The sequence below is a fragment of the Ailuropoda melanoleuca genome, chromosome 1, assembly GCF_002007445.2.
Source record: "Ailuropoda melanoleuca isolate Jingjing chromosome 1, ASM200744v2, whole genome shotgun sequence".
NCBI lineage: Eukaryota > Metazoa > Chordata > Mammalia > Carnivora > Ursidae > Ailuropoda > Ailuropoda melanoleuca.
In genome coordinates, this window is record NC_048218.1 from 127,892,747 (window position 1) to 127,917,136 (window position 24,390).

The window sequence follows — 24,390 nt, forward strand, 5'->3', positions numbered from 1 at the left end:
GACCAATGGCCAATGATTTTATCAGTCATGGTTATGTAATGAAGCCTCTTTAAAAACCAAAAGGATGGGGTTCTAAGAGTTTCCACTTGGTGAACACAAGGAGATTCAGGGAGAGTGGTATGCCTAGAAAGCCTGGGCATTCCACACCCCCTCCCAAATAACTCACCCTATGCATCACTTCCATCTAACTATTGATTTGTATCCTTTAGTATCCTTTGTAATAAACCTGTATTCTAGTAAGTAGAATGAGCTCCGTGAGCCGCTTTAGCAAATTAATTGAACTCAAAGAAGAGGTTGTAGGAACCTCAGATATATAGGGCTTGGATATGTGCTTTGGTCAGAAGCACTGGTGACAGCCTGGACTTGTGATAGGCATCTGAAGTGGGGAGCAGTCTTGTGGGACTGAGCCCTTAACTTGAGGATCTGATCCTATCTCCAGATGGATGGTGTCAGAATTGAGTTGAATTGCAGGACAGCTGGTTAGTGTGGTGTCAGAGAATCGCTTGGTGGTATGGGAAAATACCCCCCCACACTGGAATTGGTGATCAGAATTATAGCGAGCAGCCTGAAGGAGGTAACATCTAGGGGAGACCTAGAGGAAATGGAGGGATTTCAACAGGGAGAAATAGAGAGAGAAGGAATTCTGGGTGGAGAGAATGATGAGAGCAAAGGCCTAAAGCTGGGAAAACAATCTATGTATTCATGTTCTTAGAAATACAAAGATATACAGGAGCATGGAATCTTAGGTAAGCTCAGAAAGGCAGATTACAGGTGGATTCTGGAGGCCTGGATAGATTTCTGGGAAATTCTTGGTATGCCTCCTAATATAGTAAGTGTTCAAGATGCAGAGAAACTGTAAAGGGGTCTGATCCTCTGGGCACAGGCTCCAAAGGGAATTTTATAAGACCTAAGAGGGACAGGGGTCTCAGAGCAGTCAATTCTTATTATAAATTGTAACTCTTTATAATGAAGAGTAAAGCAAAGAGAGCCCTCATCAGCTTGGATTTCAAAAAATATTGAAAAAAGGCAAAAAGAGAGACACCCCCAGCCAAGAAGCATAACACAAAGAATGCTTTTGGGAAGTCCAAACCAGCAATGAACTAAAGTTGGAGAGAAGTTATGTGTGCTAGAAAGGCATTGATGGTGTTAGGGGCTGAAATGTGTACCCCTCCAAATCAATATGTTGAAGACCTGACTCCCAGTACCTCAGAACGAGACTGAATTTGGACACAAGGCCTTTAAAGAGTTAATTAACTTAAAATGATATCTTTTGGGTGGGCCCTAATCCAGTATGACAGATGTCATTAGAAGAAGAGGAAATTTGGACATAGAAATGTCTGTACACAGAAGAGGACACAGTGAGAAGGTAGCCATCTACCAGCCAAGGAGCAGAGCCTCAGAAGAAACCAAACCCACTAACAACTTGATCTTGTACTTCCAGCCTCCAGAATTATGAGGAAATAAATTTCTGTTGTTTAACCCACCCAGTCCGTGATACTTTGTATGGCAGCCCTAGAAAACTAATACCCTTGGCATGAAGCAAGCAATGAATGGGGGCCTTTGGCTTGGCACAGATGATACCACAAGTCCTCATTTTTCACAGGTTCCGTCTTTGTGCCCCACCTACTTATTGAAATTTATTTGTGACCCCTCAAATCAATAATTGTGCTGGTTTTGCAGTCATTTGCAGACATTCCCAGAGAGGTGAAAAGTTTGAGTGGTCCTATGTGCATTTTCCCAGCTGAGGCTGAATGTTGTCATCTTGTTTCAGCGCTCATGCTATAAACACGTGTCCTTTTCACCATCTATTTAGTGGCACACCTTTTGCATTCCATTTTTGGGTTTTTATTGATAATTTTGCTATTTTATTTATTTTTATTCTTTTTATTGGAGTGTCGTCGTCACACAATGCTATATTAGTTTCAGGTATACACCCTAGTGATTAGACAAGTTGACACATTATGCTATGTTTGATAATTGTTCTCTTTATGGTGGTCCCCAAGTGGTAGCGCTGGAGTGTTGAAAGCTGTGACATGCATTATAGAGAAAATACGTGTGTTAGATAAGCTTTGTTCAGGCATGAGCTATAGTGCCCCTGACCTTAATCTAAACGTTGACAAATAAATAACATACATTAAAAATAAGGTTGCCTTTAAGCAAAAACACACATAAAACAAGGTGATATAATGATGAGTTGATGAAACTGTTGTGACCAGAGGTTGGAAGGAACCTAACCCTGTGTTTCCCCTGGGAGCAGTTGTTCTGGTATTTGCTGATTCAATGTTCGTGGTGGCTTTATAGGACATAACTACCGCATATATCGGGAAATCAGCAGTATGCTGTTGGAGGGGGTGGAAAAGCCTCGCCATCCAAATCTCATTTTCACCTTCTCTACCAAGAGGCTTACTCCAAATGAAACATGTAGAACACAAGTACTTGAGAGAAGAGGGGAAGCTCGAGGTAGATGAGAGGTAGTGAGGTCCTAGACACATACCCACGTGGTTACTGAGCCACCTTTCCTGTCCCATAGTTAGCAAAGTAGTACAACTGCTTCTGATGATAAAGATTCCAGTGGCCATAGCCCATTCAACTTTACATTGCTTTATTAGTAAATTCTAGAAATTCTAATAATCTTTACTAGGAATCAGAGAGGAAAGAGATGTTCTAGAGCACCCAGAAAGTGTTCTCTACGACAAGGTGCGCTATGCTAATTTGACTTAACTCCTACTCCTCCTCGTCCTCCTCCCCCTCTTCCCCTTCTTTTTGATATTGAATTCATAACTTCTGTAACTTGGGGTGAATGTTCTTTAAAGGCATACCTGCAAGCTCAGAAACTAGTTAGCTTCTTTTCTTTATCATTAATTCACAGTCGGAACGTACAGTGGTCTTTGTTTGCCAAAAACGTCACCACAGGCTCTGACATTGCTCTTCAGTGTATGCTCCCCAAATCCACTGCCACCTTGGCTGTTCATCCTCATTCTGGATTTGTTTCTGTCCTCATCAGTGACAGAAAATTTGCTGGCACTCATGAGGTCTCCTAAGAACAGGTGTCCCATTATATCCTCATCTTGTTAAACATCATTTGCACTAGGAGGAAACTGCAGTATAATAAAAAGCAAAGTGGCTTTTTACTGTATGGAATTCCTAATGTAGTTTCAACTCAATTCAATTATAATTTTTAGTCCCATGGATAGCCTTCATTGGAAATTCTATTTCCCATGAGGTATCAATCTGGAGCATTTCATGTCACTGTAATTGGTCTATCCCAGGACCACCTACACAAAATTTACCCAGGATGAACGCTGTTAAACATGCTATGCCTGATCTTTATCCCAATCCTATAGAATCAGAATCCCCAGGGGAGTGGGAGGAGTTGGGGGAGACCTAGGGATCTGAATTTTAATAATCTTTTCAGATGACTGAAAGTTCTAGTTGAAAAAGTAAAATAATCTGTGAGAGAAATTAGTTTGGCTAATGGTTCTACCAAATACTCATTATTCGTTTTAAAGTAATAATTTTATTGATCAGGGTTAGCACTTGTAGAGTACAAGTCCATCTGTGTTGAATAAATACTGTAACTGACATTTTAAATTCTATTTGGAAATCTTAAGTAGGCATTTCAATAGGCATATACAAATACTTGCAAACAAAATGTGCAAGTTTATAAAAATGTATCTGTATGCAAATTTGCCTTTCATCCAACTCTAGTTTTCTATGGCAAGTCTTCAACTTAAGAATTTAGGTGAATTTTCTTTAAAAAAAGGGAAAACAAATCAAAAACAAGTATGTGCTAAGGCTAGATTAAAATTTACTTAGAAATCCTATACCAGGGGGTGCCTGGGTGGCACAGCGGTTAAGCGTCTGCCTTCGGCTCAGGGCGTGATCCCAGCATTGTGGGATCGAGCCCCACATCAGGCTTCTCTGCTATGAGCCTGCTTCTTCCTTTCCCACTCCCCCTGCTTGTGTTCCCTCTCTCGCTGGCTGTCTCTATCTCTGTCAAATAAATAAATAAAATCTTAAAAAAAAAAAAAAAGAAATCCTATACCAGAAAATAAGGAATAGCACAGGTGCAAAACAGGTTTAGTCCTTTGCAAACCCCTTTCATTTGAAAAATTTTTACCCAGTCAGTTAATTTTTTCCTAGAATTTCAAGTCTCAAGACATTTCCTGATAAATATTCATACCTGCAGTTTTTCTTTATCTGTGTCCTTGGAAAAATTGTCTTACGGTTGTATTGAAAATGCAAATTTATATTAAACTGCAAGATATTTTGTTATTTTAAGAAGGATTTTAAGACTCATCATACTAAATGTCATGTTGTAAAATATGAAGTGTGACATTTTCCATTTTACGTATAGGAGAAATATGTGTAATTACAGTTTGATGTTATACAAGTTAGCAGTGCATTTATTCATTTTTAATAATTTATCCAATAACTATCAGATGCCATCTATCACTGTAAATGTCATTTGGGTTATATTCTTATTTGATGATTCTTATTAAAGATTTTGGGAGAGCGTTTAGTAACTTTCGTGAATTTTAGTGTTAGCAATTTCGGGTTTTATGAATTGAATTTTGAAATATGGAGCAAAGATTCTTCTGAAAAGGGACAGGAATAATTACTCAAATGTTATTTTTGTAAACATACAGATGGTTCACATTATGTCACCAGTATCAAGAAGTAGCACTTACTACTTGCTCAGTGAATGAATGAATTGAGCAAGATACACACACACACACACACACACACACACACACACACACACACACACACACAAGGTCTGACCATAAAGTAAATGAGAATTTTCTATTTGTCCTATATAAGTTAATTATAGAATTTTATAGTTTAATCATATGTATGCCATATGTCTAATTTACTCAGTATGTATTTAAATGAATTCTTTGATTTTAGCCCAGTTGCTTATAATTAAGTAAGTGTTTTTAAATGAACATACAGAGATGACAAATGAGAAGCCTATGGAAAAACCCTTTTTAAAAAATTGTAATATTTTTACAGTTATAGTCAATGTAACTGTCTATTAGGATTTCTATCAATTATTAATAATGTTGATTTAGTCAGTTTACAAACATAACAGATATATAATATATGTAATATGTATAATACATATCTCTGTCACATAACAAATATGTGACATACACATGAGTACCAGCAATGTCACCCTTGGGCATGTTCTTGAACAAGTACACAGTTGTTGCAAATATGAAAATATTTTGAAAATTTGTAATGATACACAAACAAAGCATATATTTAAGTCTTGAACAACTTGGGGCAGTATTAGGAGTCATCCTGCAGTTTGTTACATGAGTTCAGATTTTCTTTAGTTAACTCTAGTAAAAACTGCATTTTGTAGGAATTGTGGGGCATTGCATGTTAAAAAGAAAAAAAAAGTCCAAGAAAGTGTAATAAAAACAAAACTATTACAGGCCTTTTTGATTGTGTAAAGTCTTTAAACACCTGATTATATTGAAAAAAATTATACATGTGTTTTTTCTTTAGGCAGCTGTGCATTTAATTGTAACATATTTACCTGTATGTATGTTTATGAGAACTACTAGGTATATTTTTCTCATTCTAGAAAAGCTTAATTAACATCCTGTGTCAAAGAAAAAATTCTTAGGACTCCTTTGAGAAGATAAGGGATAATAAGTCTCTTTAAATGCTTTCTTTTAAGGCTAATCTTTGCTCAAATTTTAAAAAGTTGTGGTATTATAGACAAGGTAGTCTTTTCTTTAAAAAAGAAAGAACAAAAGGATAAAAATTGCTGAAAACCTGAACACCACATTCATTCACATCACTTTAATAATTTATCAAATGCAGGGCCAACAATATGAAATTTTCATGTATGAGTATCATCCAGCCTCATATGAAAGTAACATATGAAAAAAGGTCAGAGATAAGTCACAAATACCAGTAACTCTTGTCTAGAGTTCTCCAAATTACAATAAAGTGTAATTTATAGGGGAAAATAAATATTTTTGGTTCTAGGAACTAAATTTTATTATTATTTGTAGGATTTTTTAAAAAATTCAGAATTACATTATGAAAGTCCAAAGTGGATGATAAACACCTCATTACTCTAACTGCAGTTGGTACTAGTAGAGTGGAGCGTTGTAGAGTTATGTTTTTCTTTTTTTGTATTTAAGATGACTAGTTAAGGAATCTGTGTATAGCATAGACTGGACAATCTTAAGGAGGTTTCAAAAACATTCAAGATCTCATCTCAGGTGCTATTCTGACATACGTCTCCAAGTCTCAGGACAGGATTTCACCTGAATAAGGTATGTGAGATTTTACCCCAAAGGTTAGTGTGTTCAGAAATTCTGAGTGTGCGTGTGCAAGAGAGAGACAGACGGACAGCCCTAGGGAGTAACAGAAAGGCAATGTGGAGGGATGGAAAAACAGATTTACTTTACATTCACCGAATGATGTCATTTAAACTTACTTCCGAAGGGCTTAATTTTAAACTGATAAACTCACAAACACATTTGACTGCACCCATTTTATCTCCTAAGGTGCATTTAAAGGAGGAAAAATCTCGGTGGCTCTCCTTTCATTACTGGTGCTGCTGGAAGAGAAGACTTCGAGACAATACGTGGTTTGTCGGAATCTCTAAATCCATAATAAATATATCGTAAGAGGCTTCCACAGAAATGCTGGATCCCTCTTCGAGCCAGCAAAGAGCATTTTTACAGACTCTAAAAAACGCTTTAGTGCATCATTAAATTTTGCATACAATCAGCCTCCTGTAACCTGTCACAGTTCCCAGATCTTGTGCTGGGTTTCCTCTCCTTTCAGGGGGAGACAAAGGTGGGAGAGGGTTTGCCAGGGCGTTCTCCCCCTGCTTTCAGAGTTGGGCTGATCCAGAGCTCTTTGACCTTATTATTTTGATCGTCAGCCTTGTCCTCCATCACACCGCATTTAGTCCTCCCTGGAGGCCATTCTTTCTGCCTCCTTTGTCCCCCAAGGAACAGCACAAATCCATATAAAATGAAAAAGTGGAGTAATAATACCAATAATAAGGGCAGTGATAATGACTAGTGCAGCAAACATCAGGTTAAATGCATTCTACAGAGCAGCCTGCTGGGCACGCTCCCGGAGAACTGCGTCCGCCCTTGTACCTGAGGCTTGGGGGTACCACTATGCCACTGCCTTCCAAGAGGAGGTCAAGCCCCTGCCATCCCCTCTGGGCCTCCAGGAGATGCAGGCTGCTGTATTTAATCCAGCCCATCCAGCTTGAGGATCACGGCTTCCATTTCTTAGAGCCTCCTCTCACATGCCACCTAAGGCCAAGTGTCACGGGTAGTTGTTGGAATACATAGGTAGGGCAAGTGTGACCTCTCTCTGTCCTTCACAAAAGGCTGACTGGCGTCCATTCGTTTCTGGTCTGATTTTTTAAGATCTTTGTATTCAGTTTACTATTACGCGTACATGTCTTGCCTCAGAGAATCTTGACCTCCAGTCATTTCTTTTAAATATTTACTGGGATAATTTTTTTTTTCTCGCTGTTTTTGGTTTGGGGATGTTATCATTGAGAGAGCTGGCTTAATATTTGAAAGCTACATAAAATCATGTCATAAAGGAGTTAATGTATGTAATGGGAAGTAGTTCAGGGATCATGTTGATAGAGGTTTTGAATTAAATTATCATGTATTTTTAGATGGTCTCTATTTGGTACCAAGAGCTAAGGGCACTTTAACTCAAGAGGAACCAGTAGTTGAACACTCTATGTTGATGAAATTTTGCAGCAAAGAAACTCAGTTTATTTCATTTTTAGAGTAATATGTTTGTTCCTCAGGCTATTTAATCTGTTGTGTATTCAAAAGGCAAACAAGTTTCTGTTCATAAGGAAAAATGAGGCTACATTTTTTTAATATTGACAATATTAGTTCTGCTGGTGTTTTTCATTTTCAAAATATATAAAAATAAGAAATAGAAACTCTGCGATCGCAGCACTATCACTAATACTTAATTTCAACATTTTTGCAATTTGCTGTCTTCTGATGTTTATTATCTTGAAAGAGGTGGTAACATCATTTCATATATGATATAATATGTTTCTTTTCTGCACATATTAAAGGTCTTTTCTATAAAGTAGTAATGGAATAAGCTTGAAGTGATCAAAATTTAATGGCCCATAGAGCATTTGTAGCCCAGAAGCTTTAGGATGAAATGCAACAGCATTAAACGTCGAAATTTATTTTCTTCCAGGCTTTCATCTTACAGTGATGTTCCGCACGAATGGTATTAGGGTCTTGTTGGGAACAGTTAATAGAAGCTCTAATAGATAATAACTGACTCTGTAATTAGTCATTTCAAGACAGAGGTGTTCTCTGAGCCACTGATAAGAATTGAATTGTGTTGCTACATCGTGTTTTCATTGTGCTGTCCCAGCCCAGCAATCCATATTCATAGACTCCTGGAGCTGAGCTCACTGGCAGTTTAACACAGGCGTGGGAGCGATATGCACAGCCTTCTCAGCCTTTTGATCCCTTCTTATTTCTTATTTGAGGAAATGGCAGAGTAACTTCAGAGTGAGGATAAGGCATAAGGTGTCTTAGTGACAAAATTACTGGAAGATTAATTTGGTGTGTACATAAAATATGTCTGTATATATATGTATATTCACACACAAAGTACACATGAGCAAAAGAAACACTATTATGGTTAATGCAAAATTTCACCAAGATTTTCTCAGACATTTCTGATTTTTGAGTACACAATAAAATACCACATAGAGTTTCAGTTTTTGTGTCCTTTCGGGAGAAACCTTCATGTTCATACACCTCTATGAATAACACTTATTCTTTTTTCTCTGTCAATGGGGTGCCGGTTATCACAATTTTAGTTTCACCAGCTACCCTATATTCTCAGTTATATTTTATTTTATTATTTTAATGTTGTTTTATGTTGTAACAAGTGTTTCTGTAGGGTTGAATTCAATAAACGTTGATTGAGTTCCTCCTCTGAGCCAAGCTCCGAGGAAGGTAGGGAGTGATCATGTGTTCCAGTTTCTGAGAGCGGCCGGCTGGGTCACTGAGGGGGGAGAGGAGGCTTCCCCAGGAGATCAGAAGAGACTTTGTGAGAGAGATGGCATTGGGGTCTGTGCCTGAAGAATGGGGAGGATTTTAGCCAAAAGAAACAGGGAAAGTCATTTTAGGTGAGGACTCCCTTTAAAGAAGACAAGGAAACAGGGAAGTAATGAACATGCTCTAGTTTAACTGGATCAAGGGTTGTTTTCACTGAAAGAGGGAAATTTGACTGGAGAGAATGGTTATGGCCAAACCTGAAGGTCTTTGAAACCACACTGAAGACAGGATTTTAATCTATGGATGATAGGAAGGTAAAGATGTTTGTTGAACAAAGGAATGATGTGGTATGATAAAGACACATTTTCTTTCTGATTATTGGTAATCATATGCACGCTTGATTTTTCCTCTAAAATGCACTGGTACTTTCAAAATTCTACTTGGCAATCCATGATGTTGATATTGCTTTTTTTTCCCTTTATGATTAAAGTAGCTAGTTCTCTGTAGAACAAAAATATAAAAGGTATAAACATTTACTCTAAGGAAATAAAGTCTCCTGGGGAAGGGTTTTATAAATTTATCATAAACATTTGTGAAACCGTGAAAAGAAGTAGATAATATGGTAGATTGACATGTTTAAGTAGGTCCTTATCTATTTAAAGTTGTTAAAATATTTGATGATTTGATATAAACCTTTGGTGTCTAAAATGGATTACTGGCGGGTCCTGTCATATGGTGGTGATATATTTCAATTTTTATAAAATAACTAGAATTGATAAGATGTCAGGTAATGTTTATAAGCATTTTGCTAATAGGGAACTATTCTAATTATCTTTATTTTTTTTATACTCAACTAGCTTTTATTGACATGGGAAATTAGTACCTCAGACATGCAGTCTGTGAACGCAAATGCCCAGAATAGAATATTAAGGATTCCAAGTTTAATAAATGCCACACAGTGAAATACATATGAAAGATAATAGTAACAGCATAAAAGAAAACCCTCATTTTAAAATAAGAATAATACTCATGGGTTATCATTGGAAAGTAGTGGGGAGATTAAGTTTCATACATCAAGTTTCTTTAAAAAGATAGCCTGAATGTTTTAGGAATATATATACTTTGTGAGACAGTATATACTTTAGTTTCCCAAAGTATATTTCAAAGAGTATAATTCCTCTAAATATACCTTAATTCCTCAGGAATTAAGAAGTTTTAAAATTCTTACAAGCATTAGTAATGTGATTAGGAAGGGGTGCTGTACATTCCAAGGCTGAAGTAAATTATGCCACATTTTCCCTTACATGTGAAAAGGAAAACTCAAGTGTTAATAATCTAGTAAAATCCAAATTATAGCTCTAACATGGTTCTTGGCTCATAGAAGGTTTTGTGTATCTATATCTATACACATACACATATATATAGCGATATACATATATTTCCATATATATTGCTTTAAGTCTGAATGTATTATGTTCTTTCTAGTGCATTTTATTGTTTGAGTTATTTTGCTCATCTTAAGTGCATTTGTTAGAATGCCTTCCTTTCCCTTTTTAATAGGATTTTTTTCTGAAACAAAATTTAAGACTATCACAACAAAATTTTAAAGACTAGCACCTAGATTCAGCAATTATTCACATTATATAATAAATTTCTTTTCAAGTGAATTGGTACTTGCTAAATATTGATTCCCATCTTCTTACTATTAGTTAAGGCACATGGCTTGTAATCCTGGGAAGAGAAAGAAGGGTTTGGATATTAACTGGGCTAGTTAGATATCAGTTATATACAGGTAGTCCTAATAATTGTTCATCTTAAAGGGCGTTCAAATCCAAAAACTTTGTACAATTTTCCCCATCCTAGTGTGCCCAAATTTATATCTTTTAACTACAACGTCTACTTATGCAAAGGTAGTTTCATAAAGTATTTTTAAAGGAAACATGTTTTAAATGACATTAGCTTTCCAACATTTTAAATTATGTAGTGAGACTGTAACAGTCTGAATCAGAAACTTACGAAAATACAAAAGTTGTAAAATTTCCTTCTAGTTCATGTACCTATTAACCTAATTTGCATTCAGCAATGTGAGCATCAGTTTTTTCTATCATGAGCCACATTGGAACTTGTATATAGTAAACTTTAAAACAATTTATCAGAGATCACTCTTCTGCTTTCAAGAGGATTGCTTCAGTTGCCTGGATGGCAGCAGTCTGTGGATATAACTGATGAGCAAAGGCTGGAAAAGGTCAGATAACGCTTGAAGGCTGAGTCCCAGTGGAATTAGAGGAACGAAAGTCAAGTCAGGGCACATAGGAAGGGTAAGAACTAGTGCATATGGAGGGTCAGATGAAGCTGATTGAAAGGAATCAGGAAGATATCAGAGGGTAAGGTAATTATTAAGTGTGAAACAGAAACTGGCAGTGAGTGATGATACAGAATCACCCAGGTGAGGGACAGCAAGCCAGAGCAGCCTTGATGGCTGAAACAATTATTTGTTTCTGTGGGGTTTTTGTTTGTTTGTTTAGGAAACCCTGACAGACTAACCAGAGGCTGCAAGTAGAGATAAGTGGAAGCATTTGATGAAAGGGAAAGCGAAGGACAGAGAGATGTGTATTCCTGACATAGTTTCAGTTAGAGTGCCTTGGTGTCAGGTTTTCAGCATCTTGCTCAGATTATCCCTGTGTTTGCTACTGGTGCACGTGTCAGTAGAAACATACAGGCTGCAGGCATTCTGAAGTTGCCTGCAAGCTATCAGGGAATCCAAACTCTGTCAGATGGTTTTTGAATGCAGAAGTTGGACCCGTTGTCTTCTTGAGTAAAAGGGAAAGCTATGATCAGAAGGCTATGTCTCATATCCCCTAAGAATCTGGGCAACACATCCTCTTTCTGGAAAAAAGAAACAGATTTTCAGTTCACATATGGATTATGCATTTACATCTGTTTAAAGGAGAAGGAATGCTTGTCAAGACAGCAGTTTTTCTTTTCTTTTTTTTTTTTTTAAAGATTTTTATTTATTTATTCAACAGAGATAGAGACAGCCAGCGAGAGAGGGAACACAAGCAGGGAGTGGGAGAGGAAGAAGCAGGCTCACAGTGGAGGAGCCTGATGTGGGGCTCGAACCCATAACGCTGGGATCACGCCCTGAGCTGAAGGCAGACGCTTAACCGCTGTGCCACCCAGGCGCCCCAAGACAGCAGTTTTTCAAAGGCAAATATCATTTTTCCCTTCCAGAATAACTTTAAACTCCCTACTCTAGCAAACAGAGAAATAGATTATATTCAATTAGTTTCCAATAGGGAACTCTTCGTTTATATGATTTGTGTAAACATATAGCCTGTGAGAATGTATGTAGACTTAAGGTGATCTGCTTTTTTTTTCACGGATGTCTTCAATTGGTCTCTTGGTCCCTGCATCCACTATTTTGCTTTCTGGAAAACATTTTAAATACATAAATAGCCAACTTTTCTTTCTTTTTTTTTTTTTCCATGTGGCTTTTCCAAGTGGGATTCATTTGACATACAAAATCTAGGATTCACAACATACTTTTCCTCTGGAAACAAGTTGAAGATAAGACAGCCTTGTGCCATTTTTGTATGAATGAGTTATTCATTAATAAATATTCTAATAAGTATTGTGTCAGGAATTATTGCAGATGTTGAGATGTACTACTGAACAAAACCCTTAAGATATCTGCCTTGATGGAATTCACATTCTGCAGAATGAGAATGACAATAAACTTAAACAAAAACCATTGTAGCAAATGTATGAGTATAATATGCTAGAAGGTGATAATTACCTGATAATCTGAAGGAGGAGAGTCCAAGGCAGAGGAAGGTGGTGGTGCAAAGCCTGGGCATATCTGAGCAACAACAGGGAGGCTAGTGTGCCTGGAGTGGGGTGAGCCAGGAGGAGAGCAGAAGGAGAGGAGGAAAGAGAGGGAATGGAGGCAGGTCACATAGGACTCTGTAAGCCACTGTGAAGACTGACATTGACTTAGCGGAGAAGTTGTAAGCAAACGAGTGACATGCTCCAATGGATGTTCTAAAGAATTCCTCTGACTCCTACTGAGAATAGTCTCTAGCGAAAGGAGGGTAGAACCAGGAAGATCAGATTGAGGTCTAATGCAATAATCCATGTAAGACACGATGGTAGCTTAGAACAAGGTAGTAAGTGGTCAGATTCTGGATATGTTCTGAAGGCAGGGCCAGTAGGATTTCCTGATGGACTAGATGCAGAGTATGGGAGAAGGTGATTCTAAAGTTCACTCAGCAGGAAAGGCGGTGTTGCCAACAACTGATTTGGTGAAGGCTGAAGGAGAAGCAGTTTTGAAGGACGGGGTAGGCATTCAGTTTTGGTCGTGTTGAGGTTGAGACATCTCTTGAACATCCAAGTGGGGGTGTAGAGCAGCATCTTGATACAGATCTGGAGTATATATAAAGAGGTATGTAGGGATCTGGACAGGAGACAGAAATTTGGGAGGAGTCAGTTTATGGATGACATAAGACTTTAAGAGTAAGAAGTGTTTTTCGCAGTAATTCAATTTTGTTTTCTAAGACACTCAATGCTTAGAAATGGTACGTCCACCTAGCCATGAGGTTACCAAACAATCAGTATTCATCTCACTACAACTAGGAATAGAGCCAAGCAGGGAGAAAAGCTTGCCCGATCTGACATTGCACATTATTGTTGGTAATAAATTCCAGTCCTCTTATTCCTGGGATGTTTTCACTAGACCTTGCTGTTTCAGCACCCAAGAATCTATTTAAAGTAAAGAATTGATCTGAAGCAGGCATTGCGGTGTGTGGAGACATTAAGATCAGAATTTGCCTTATCCTCTGGGTCTGGAGAGGCACTTAGTGGCAGAGGAAGGGGGAGGCCTGTTAAGGGATTAAGAGCCTAGGTGGACATGCATCTAAGGGGCACAGCAGATGTTGGTTGTGCTCAGTACCCAAATGAGTCCCAGGCCGTGCAGTCAGCTTCCTAAGTGCACATGTCTAAGATACTGAAATATCACTAGATATGTATAAGCGATCAAGTTGAATTTATCAATTGTCGTGGTAGCCTGGGCAGGGCTTTTGTTTTGCTGGAAGATACATAGCTGTTTGAGACCAGAGCTGGATAGCTGGGGGCAGCAGAGGGAGGGCCAAGAGCTGTCACACATGGTCCTCCTCTTTTTTAGCCCTTTTTCCAAGAGTGTTTAGCCTCTGTTTTAAATTAACACTCAGCAGAATATCTTTTGGAAGAGAAGGCATATTTATAAGAAGCTGGGGATTACACTTATCTTGAGCTTGCTGACGTCACAGGTGAGCTTGATGTGGACGGTGGGTGGAAATGAAGTGTGCATGGTGAGGGTAGATGGATAATCCTAGCAGGTGGCAGGACTCAGATGTGGGCAGTCCAGTGATCAGCTGTGTCTTCCGCAGATGTCAGGAGTTCTGTGCGGGACTCCAGTTTTCCAGAAGAGAAGAGCAAGGCAGGGCTTCAAGGTCTGAAAGAGGGCAGGGAAGGGGAGCTGACTTTCACCAATGAGTTACTGTATGCACGATAGTTTGTTAAAGAGATAGATACACGGATAGATTGTAAATATATTTCTTTTCATTGTTACAGCAAATTGGATAGTATTATTCTTTTTGCAGTTGAGGAATCTGAGCCAAGGTCACACCCTGATCAGAGGTAGAAAGAGGCGAGATTTAAATTCAGGTTTGTCTCACTCCCTAACTCATAAAACTCTGCTATTTTTTAGTGTCTTGGAAATAATAACTGGAGTAGAAGCATAAAGGAATGGAAAGGAGTCCATAGGGGCTGTGTTTGTACGTTTAATACAGAATTGCTGCTGTCTTACTGGACGAGAGTGGAGTGGATTGAGAGGAAGTGGGTAAAAGCAGGGTCCCGTGGGTCCACAGTGAGAACTGCAGGTGGGGTCTGATTTGCTGGAAAGAACAGCCCGAGACACTGCCTTAGAGTTCAGTGGCTAGTATAGTTAATTTAAGAGAAAGCAACTTAATTCTAAACCCCACTGGATGGGGACACAGAAGCTGTTTAAGCACTTCCTACCTTGGCCAAGATAACTCACTGAACCAAAGGGCAGAGACAGCAGTAGAACCAACTGTGGGAATCTGGAGTAGGCAGAACAGGGGGCTGGTGATTAGTGTGTCATTCCATAAATGAGGAAATTGGGACTCTAAGAGATGAAGTGGTTTTGCTCAAGAACAGATAGTAGCAGATGAGTACCTGGTGCCCGGATCCCATCCCTTACCCAGCCTAGGGCTCCGTCCACCATGCCATAGGGGTCACCTCCCAGCCACCCATAGCCCTCTTCCTCTTTATTAACAGTGACACGGAGTCCTGCAGCTTTTACTTTCCTTTTCTTCAAATACTCCTCGTGCATGTGAATAATCTGGGAAATAGTTTATTTAACAAGAGTTTGGCCATGTCACTTGGCTTCTGTGGGATCTTGGGAGTGGGGGAGGGGGTGGTGTGCAGGCAGAGAGAAAACAAGAGAGATGCTGGGTAATCAGCATCAAACATGTTTAGATGATATCAGATGGTCCTGAACAAGGTACTAAATTGCTCTGTGCCATAAATTCCTCATTTGTATCCTGGGAGTAATAATAGTACCCCTTTTATAGAAATGTTTTGATAATGAGATAATACATCGTAACTACTAAGCTCAGTGCCCAGCTGAGTGGCTTACGTGCTAGCAGTCAAAATACTAGCTATTATTAAAGGATGTGGGGGCGCCTGGGTGGCACAGCGGTTAAGCGTCTGCCTTCGGCTCAGGGCGTGATCCCAGCGTTATGGGATCGAGCCCCACGTCAGGCTCCTCTGCTATGAGCCTGCTTCTTCCTCTCCCACTCCCCCTGCTTGTATTCCCTCTCTCGCTGGCTGTCTCTATCTCTGTCAAATAAATAAATAAAATCTTTAAAAAAAAAAAAAAGGATGTGAAGGGGTGATTTACTCCAATATCCGTTGCCATTGTGGGGGTACCATGATGTCAGGCTGTTCTACTGATCTACGAGTCTTGTTTTATGCTTTATAATATGGACACTTCAGACCGTTCAGCTCTTTTCCCTGGATTTCCTGGAGTTTAATTTAAACATTCTCATCAAAGTAAATGTGACTCTGGCCATTCTCCTTACTGCCACCAAGGACGATGATGGTCTTGTACTGTGCACTACCAAAATAATACTGCCTTTTCCCGCTGCTTCCTGCAAATGGCGTCATCTTAATCTTATAAAACCAATGCAGGAGAAAATATTATGTCAAGGCAGAAATCATAATCATTATTTTAGGGTGGTGAGCAAGATAAAATTTTAAGAAGCCAAACCTGAGTGGCATACAGATACATTGTATTTGGCCCTTTTGTCCCAGGAACATCCTGATTTTCTGGTTATGAAACCATTTGGACTCCTCTTGCAGACTTTGTTCTGAAACTTAAGGCATGCAGTGGTCTTCCTTTTTTGTTCTCAGAAGGAAAAAGGCTAACTGTCTTCATGCAAATTAGTCTGCTTTTGTTGAAAAACTTCAGGGGATTCATCTGTGAAATGTAGATGCACAATAAGAAATACAGTACATCTTATTGTTCTTCTTCCAGCCAACGTAAGATTGTTTCCCACAGTATGGAATACTTAAAAAAAAAAAAAAGTGTCTAATCACAATGCCAAAACTCCAGCAATGCCTTTGACTGCCTTCAGGGGTGGTGGTGGAGGTGGGGAAGCTAGCTATTCAATACTACATTATTTTCAGATAATTTTGCATATAGCTGGGAAACGTGTAAATGAAGGCAGAAAGATAGAGCTAATGTACTAAATCTAGGACCAGAAATTACAGGCGTTCTAGGCTTCTTTTTGCTTCTCTACGTGTGATTCCTAATATAAAGAAAATACTAACTACCAATAGCATAAAAAAGTTTTTAAATAATGACTAAAAATTGTTTTGGCAACGTTTAACTCTTCAGAAATGTATCTCAGTATTCTGGTTGTATTAATCGAGGTTTCTTTTCTTTTTCCCTCCCTGCATTTCAGTGACAATTTCAACAAGCACCTTCTTTGACGGCTTGCTGGTGACAGGACTGTATACGTCCACAAGTGTGCAGGCTTCACAGAGCATTGGAGGTTCCAATGCTTTTGGATTTGGTAAGCTGTCCTGACATTAGAAACCAATAATCGTCAATGTTTAAATAGTTATAGGTGTTATTTTTTGAAACATCTGTTTTAAAAGGATCAGACATTGATGATTTTAGAAAAACTAATCTGAAATGATTTTTGTGTTGTTTGCTTGAAGTTAGGTGAATTGAAATAAGTCGCATGAATGTACAGCCAACCATAAGCTTGGTGTGACATTCTTTCTATCCCTCTCCATCTACCAACACTATTAGACTTGGTCTTGGGGGATTAAGTAGATTTTTATGTTCTGTCATTTAGGTTGCTGAAACTGGGTTTTACTCTGATGCCCATGCAATCATTCCATAACCTATTTTCGTAAGTTCTATTATTATAATTTTTTAAAAGAAACTCTACCCCCAACATGGGGCTTGAACTCATGACCCTGAGGTCAAGACTCGCATGCTCTCCTGACTGAGCCAGCCAGGCACCCCCCTCAATAAGCTGTTTTATAAACAGTTCTTACGGTCCTGGATTAGGTGGAAAGTGTCATGTTAAGTTTGGCAGGTAAGCATTGTACGAAGTGGAAGGTAGTAATGATTGTTGAAATGATTGAATTCTGTGAGTATTCATGTTTTAATATTTAAAACACTTACACGGAGTCCTTGTCCTTGAATCAGAGACATGGGAGGTTACTTCTATGGGGAAAGCAGAAGGCTACATGATCGTTACTGAGCCCAGAGGATTCTCCGTTTGGAAATCCCTGGTTTACCCATTATGCAGTAAACATGCCAAGCTGGAATTAAATAGTCCCTTTTCAGCATCAAAAATGCAAATTTAATATATCCGTTTATGTAAGACATGAAATCACTGATCTTACTCTGAAATTGGAAAACTGCACAAGACTCCCTACATTGATATGAAAAAGATAGAATTGCGTTATCAGAGGCAGCCATGTGTTCAGTGTTTTATCTTTGCTGGGCTATTTATTAAATAGATAATTTATACCTACTTTTGATATATGAAAGAGCGCCTCCTCTGCGCCAAGTCCCAGCAGTAGCGGTGCCCAGGTGACTCACTGATTGATGTCAGAGCTGTACTGTTGATGCCCCATTGTCACTCTCTGGCCCATTTTGAGGCTCACAGCCTCAGGGCTTCACGGAACCTGGAAGTCATTTAATCGTCACGTTTAATTATTTGACATTGAGGATTTGCCCTATTTTTAGAAGATCTTAGATAAGCTTTTACAATGTATTGGTAATTACTTCTAAGTTCTAAGCCTCAAGAAAAAAAATTCTTAGGTCTAAAAATTCCGCTTGTTTAGCGCCATCCTTTTTGTGCTCTGCAGAGGTCAGCTTCCAGTCCTAGACACGTACGTAATATTTATGATGTACTACCTGTTATGTTACAACAGGACTCACAGCAGGGTTGCCAGATTTAACAAATAAAAATTTACAGGCCATCTGGTTAAATTTGACTTTTAGATAAACAATTTTTTAGTAAAAGAATACAGTATTTGGGATAAGGCGCTCTGGGTTCTCCCTTAGCCCAATTAAATAAAAACTTCTGGGAGTGGGGTGTGGGCATTGGTTGTTTTTAATGTCACTTTGGTTGCTGGATTGGAATGTTCCAATGTACATGCAGGGCTGAGAAGTGCTGTACTGGGTCAGTCCAGGTCTGGTGGCAGCAGCAGCACCTGGAACCTGTGACTCCTGAGTTCCAGCCTGTCTTTAGACTCAGTGAGTCAGATATGCTGGGGGCGAGACCCAGTGACTACTTTCTAAGAAGCAGTCCAGGTGATTTTGGTACACACTAAAGTTTGAGAACCACCCATCTACATTCAATAAAGGGGAGAGAGAGACATTAGTTAATTGACCGTATACGTAAATAATAGCAAATCTTGCTAGAGGCGAGCTTGCCCAAGTACTGAGTGCTGGGAGAGGGTTTGCCAGAGAAACTAGGTCTGGTCTGGAGTGAAATGAGATGGAGGTAGGAGAGGCTTTCCTGAAGAAGTGGTGTTGAGCTGAGATGTAAACTTGATTTCCTCATCTGTGAAAGGGGTTGGTAAGGCAACTGCTCGATAAGATTTGTGAGAATTAAAGGTGGTTATTTATGTGAAGCACTTAGCACATAGGAAACACTCAGTAAATCTAGATATTCCAAAATTATCCTGATAACCGAAGCAGCTGCTTTCCCTAGCCCAGGACTTGTATATAACTCCTTTGAGGGGCAAAAAACAGTTCTTTGAGGAATTAGTCTGGGGTTTGTAGATCCAGATGATTGGAGAAGACTTGGCTGAATGAAATAACTGTCATTAAATCATTAAATATCACTCATAAGTATGTTGTAAACACATTTTGAAAGGACATAAAATGCACATGTCACATTGCTTCCGATTTTAGCTAGTAAGCCAAATGAAAAGCTAGGAATGCAATTGTTAGAAGTTTTTTTTTTAAATTAATTTATTTATTTGAGAGAGAGAGCAAGCAGGGGAAGGGGCAGAGGAAGAGGGAGAGAGGGAGACTCTCAAGCAGACTCCACACTGTGTGCAGAGTGCCGACTTGAGGGCTCGACTGACTAAGCCACCCAGGTGCCCAATTGTTAGGAGTTATTTGAGATACCCGGGCCTCAACACATTTTCTCTGGTGACTTTGAAAGCTGTACAAATGCAGTTTCACTTGAATTAGAATATTTTTTGATTAGCTTAAGTTGCACTTGGTCTCCCCATCACCATGAACCCTGTATCATGAGGTTGACGTCTGAAGAGGCTTCAAAACAAGAAGTCTGTTGTTTGACCTCCCGTAACCACAGCTTAGGTCTTCCACCAATCCATTGGCGTTTTTGTAGGACATAATTTTTATATGGATGGATAGATAAGTGAGATCTAACTTTTGTAAGTTCCAGTAATAGCCACATAAGTTTATGTGGATTTATATGATAGTGGTAAATTCCTTTAAAAGATTTAATTATAGAGGCGCCTGGGTGGCACAGTGGTTAAGCGTCTGCCTTCGGCTCAGGGCGTGATCCCGGCGTTATGGGATCGAGCCCCACATCAGGCTCCTCTGCTATGAGCCTGCTTCTTCCTCTCCCACTCCACCTTCTTGTGTTCCCTCTCTCGCTGGCTGTCTCTATCTCTGTCAAATAAATAAATAAAATCTTAAAAATAAAAAGATTTAATTATACACATCAATATTATTAAACAGTTAATCTTTGGAAGTGATGTTTTTGAATAGAGAGCAGGAGATAAAATGTCTGTTTAGATCAGTGGCCACTGTAGAAAACATAAGCACATGAATTTTTTGGTATTTGACTTAAGTTTAACATATTCCTTACAATTTAAGAAAATGAAGAGGACTTGAGTAGGGTGCAGGTAAGAAAGGAGAGGAAACTCTTACAAAAGGTAAATTGTAAAAAATAATTACTGCTTTTTGGTAGTTTAGTAGTTATAGTAGGATCAGGCTGAAAAAATGTGGCATTCTAGCACAAAAGAGTTATTGAATACGTAATCTATCATTAGGCTCTGACTTAATTGATGGAATGTTAAGCAAACTTGGTTTGTTTGGCATTTTCCCAACATAGCATAGGATTAGGGTGGGATATATTTAACTAGCTGTGTTAAATAAGACAAAGTAGAACATAAAATTGAGTCTGAAAAGTACTTCTGGAAGTTTTTTTCCTTTTATAGTTAATTTTAATTGTACTAATTACATGAAAGTTATAGCCACTCTCCTTTAACTATAAAATGTGTGTGTGACCAGCCAAAATAAGGCTATAATTATTCTTAAGATACTGTTGTGTAAATGTAATTCCACTAACATAACTACAGCCTTTATGCAAAACCAGAATTCTTTAAAATGCATGCCTCACTGACCAAAAATAGACAAATGCCTAATAGCCAGAAATACATTAAAACAATAGCTATCCAAAAGATGACTGTATGCCAACAATGCTTGATTTGAAATACCTCATTTTGCTTGTCAATATAAGAAAACATGCTGCCCTAGGGAAGAGTGATGTTTAATTATGGGTATCTCTTTGTGCATTCCAGAAGAAAAAAAAATGCTTCCTCTTGTCTTTGGCATTGAATTCCAGCTCAATCATGTAAATCTTCAAGGCTCTTTGTGGTCGCTCAATGAAGGGCTATTTGAATATCCTTTTATACAAAATTATTCCTTTTCCAGAGGCCGAAATGCATTTTACTCAATATTTAGTATTCTGGCTCTAAAAGCATTTTACTCAATTTTTGGTATTCTGGCTCTAAAACCAGAGAACTGGGTTTGCAGGTCTGAGGAGTAGCAGCCACACTTCAAATTGTTAGACATCGCATGCTAACAGTCGGATAAACGTTTGAGCTTTGGCGTGGCTAGATCACTGTGCTCAGCTACGTGAGCCGTTTTAGCAGTGTTTCATGTAAACTTTTGTAATTTTCTATGTGTTTCCTTTCCTTTTTCTGGAATAATGAGGCATTCTGGATCCAATCGTTTGTTAAATTACAGAATTCTTAAAATGACAAGATTTGATAAAATCCAAGTTTAGGGAGAAAATACAGCGAACAGATCCAAGATTTTTTCTTTTTAATTTTTTTTCTTGAACATTCAGTCAATCATGTCATGTTTTCAATAGAGATTAAGCAACTAACATAAAAATTTAATATTTTCAATATTATTTTTAAAACATGGTAGTAGAATTTTTTAACTTGATCTGATTTTTTCCCCCCACTGTAATCTGACATTCTAACTTTAAATGAATAGGGATATATTTATAAAACAAATTATTTGAGGGTTTTAAGATTTAAAATTTTAGTACATCTTATGTTGGTCACTAGTTAATAAAAATGTGTACTTTACCAGTAGATTTTGATTGTATGTTAATGTTTCATTGCCATGATGCAAATTTTTATCACTACTTTGTTTTATTTTCATTAAAAATAAAAACATAGGCTTTGTTTAAGCTAAGTTTTGGTTATCCTTCACATTGAAACTAAGTAGAACCTTTTACAACTTTACTAATTGTCACTAGGACCCCTACAGCCCTGGGCATTAAATACAGTTCAGTCTTAGCTGTCCTATCCTTGTGCCTTTGAGACGCACACATGTGTTATACATACATATATTTAGGCTTCAATATGTATAAAGAGGGGACAGCCACTAGCAACTTCATTAAATAGGGTCCTGTATAGTAATGCTATTTATTGACTAGCCTAAATTAAGCTAAATTACTCGGAATGATCTCGTTAAATTTATTTTGTCTGTCTCTTTGCAAAGAAATACTTTTCAACACACTTGAGAAATTTTAAACATATTCAGGGATTTTGAAGGCATGACCTTTTATTGGATATGGTAAATGATCTATAATTAACAAGAAGACTTTAGGTTAATTAAACAAATTGCTGTAGTCAATGGTACCAGGAGCATAGCTGACAAGAGTTGAAATTGCCATTAATTTTTCCTATTTACTGGGTATTAACCTAAGTTTGGTCTCAACTCATTAATTTGGTCTCAATTCCATTTGCATGTGCCAGCATTACCTTCATTAAGAAACAGTATAATGTAGTTTGTATTTGACATATGACTAAGGAATTCAGGGATTATTTCCCAGTTCCCAAATAACTAAAAAGAATCATTTACTAGAATAGTGGACGTGATGAATATAAAGCTGTTGGATTAGTCAGCAAATTGCTAAAGCAAATATTGAGGGGCATGAGATTTGGGCCAAGTGGAGGAGTTAGGGGAAAAAGGCAGCTCAGTGCAGGGGTTCATCACACGACCTCCAGAGCTAGGCAGCTCAGGTTCCACGCCTGCCACCGCTTCTTCGTAACTTGGGCCACATTCTTTCTTTCCCTAAGCCTCCATGTCTGCATCTGTAAAATGAGAGATGCCTCATTCACAAAATTGTTGGGTGGATTAAATGAGTTATCTATTCAAGTGCCTAGTATATGTGCTTAAAATAGGTATTATTTATTTATTTTTAAAGATTTTATTTATTTTATTTTGGAGAGAGAGAGCAAGAGCGGGGGGAGGGGCAGAGGGAAAGGGAGAAACAGAATCTCAAGAAGACTCGCCGCTGGGGCTCAATCTCACGACTCTGAGATCATGAACCTGAGCTGAAACCAAGATTTGGATACAACCAACTGGGCCACCCAGGTGCCCCTAAAATAGGTATTATTTAAAAATTCGGAAAAAAGTGAGAATTCTTTCTCTGAAATAGCGAATAGAATGAGAAGATAGTTCCAGTGGCAGAATGTTTGAAAGAGGAAGGTTGATTTTAATTTGGCTGCTGAGCAATGCACCCAGTTTCTTACCCATAGGATTTAGGGCTCTTCAGTAGAGCCTGGCTTAGCCCCCGCCCCGATGTATAGATAAGAAAACAAGGCTTAGGAAGGGCAAGTAGTGGCTATTACATGAGATGGTGTAGGTGTGACGAGTAAGACCAGGTGTTCTGATATATACAGTTCTCAGATACTTTTTTTTGAAATATAATTCACATACCATAAAATTTACCATTTTAAATATACATTTCAGTGATTTCCAATGTATTCACAGGGTTGTACAACCAACACCACTATCCAATTTCAGAATATTTCATCACCTCCAAAGGAAACTCCGTCCCTGTCTATCATCATTCCCCATTCCTCTCCCAACACTGTCCCTGACAACAACTGATCTGCTTTCTCTGTCTCTATTTATTTCCCTATTTTAGACATTTCATGTAAATAGAATCATACAATATGTGACCTTTTGTGTTTGGCTTCTTTTACTTAGCATCATGTTTTCAAGGTTCATCTGTATTATAGCAGATACCAGTACTTCGTTCCTGTTTATGGTTAAGTAATATTCCATTGTATGGCTAGACCACATTTCATTTAGTAGATGGAAGTTTGACAGTTTCCAGATTCTTAAAAGGAGTTGCGGTTGTACAAATTGGGAAAGAAAAAGTTTAAGGAGGATGCAAAGCAATTGGAAAAACCAACGTCCTTCAGTACTTATCAGCCACTCTAAAACCTCTGAAGATCAAATTGTGTAGTCTGCTCTGTGGCTTAGACCTGAAAATGGTTAGATCTAAAAATCAAGATGAATTACTCCACTGCCCTCCTTCCTGCCATTCAGGGGAGGTAGGCCACTGTGGCATGATTTTACCCTAACCCTTTGGCCCCATGTAAACCACGAGTGAGATCTCCAAGCCAAGCTGAGTCAACCAAATTTACCAGTACAAGAATTTGGAGTCAAGGCTGATCAATCCCA

The 24,390-nt window shown here is 38.4% G+C and overlaps 1 protein-coding gene across 2 annotated transcripts in view; it reads left to right on the plus strand.

Moving 5' to 3' along the window:
- The window catches only part of RELN (reelin), a 489,518-nt gene that overhangs the window by 52,993 nt on the left and 412,135 nt on the right, over positions 1 to 24,390 (plus strand). For both annotated transcript variants that reach the window (XM_034666797.1, XM_034666804.1), the window contains exon 2: positions 17,072 to 17,182. In XM_034666797.1, coding sequence (XP_034522688.1) covers positions 17,072 to 17,182 — 111 coding nt within the window. The remainder of the gene's footprint in view (positions 1 to 17,071; positions 17,183 to 24,390) is intronic.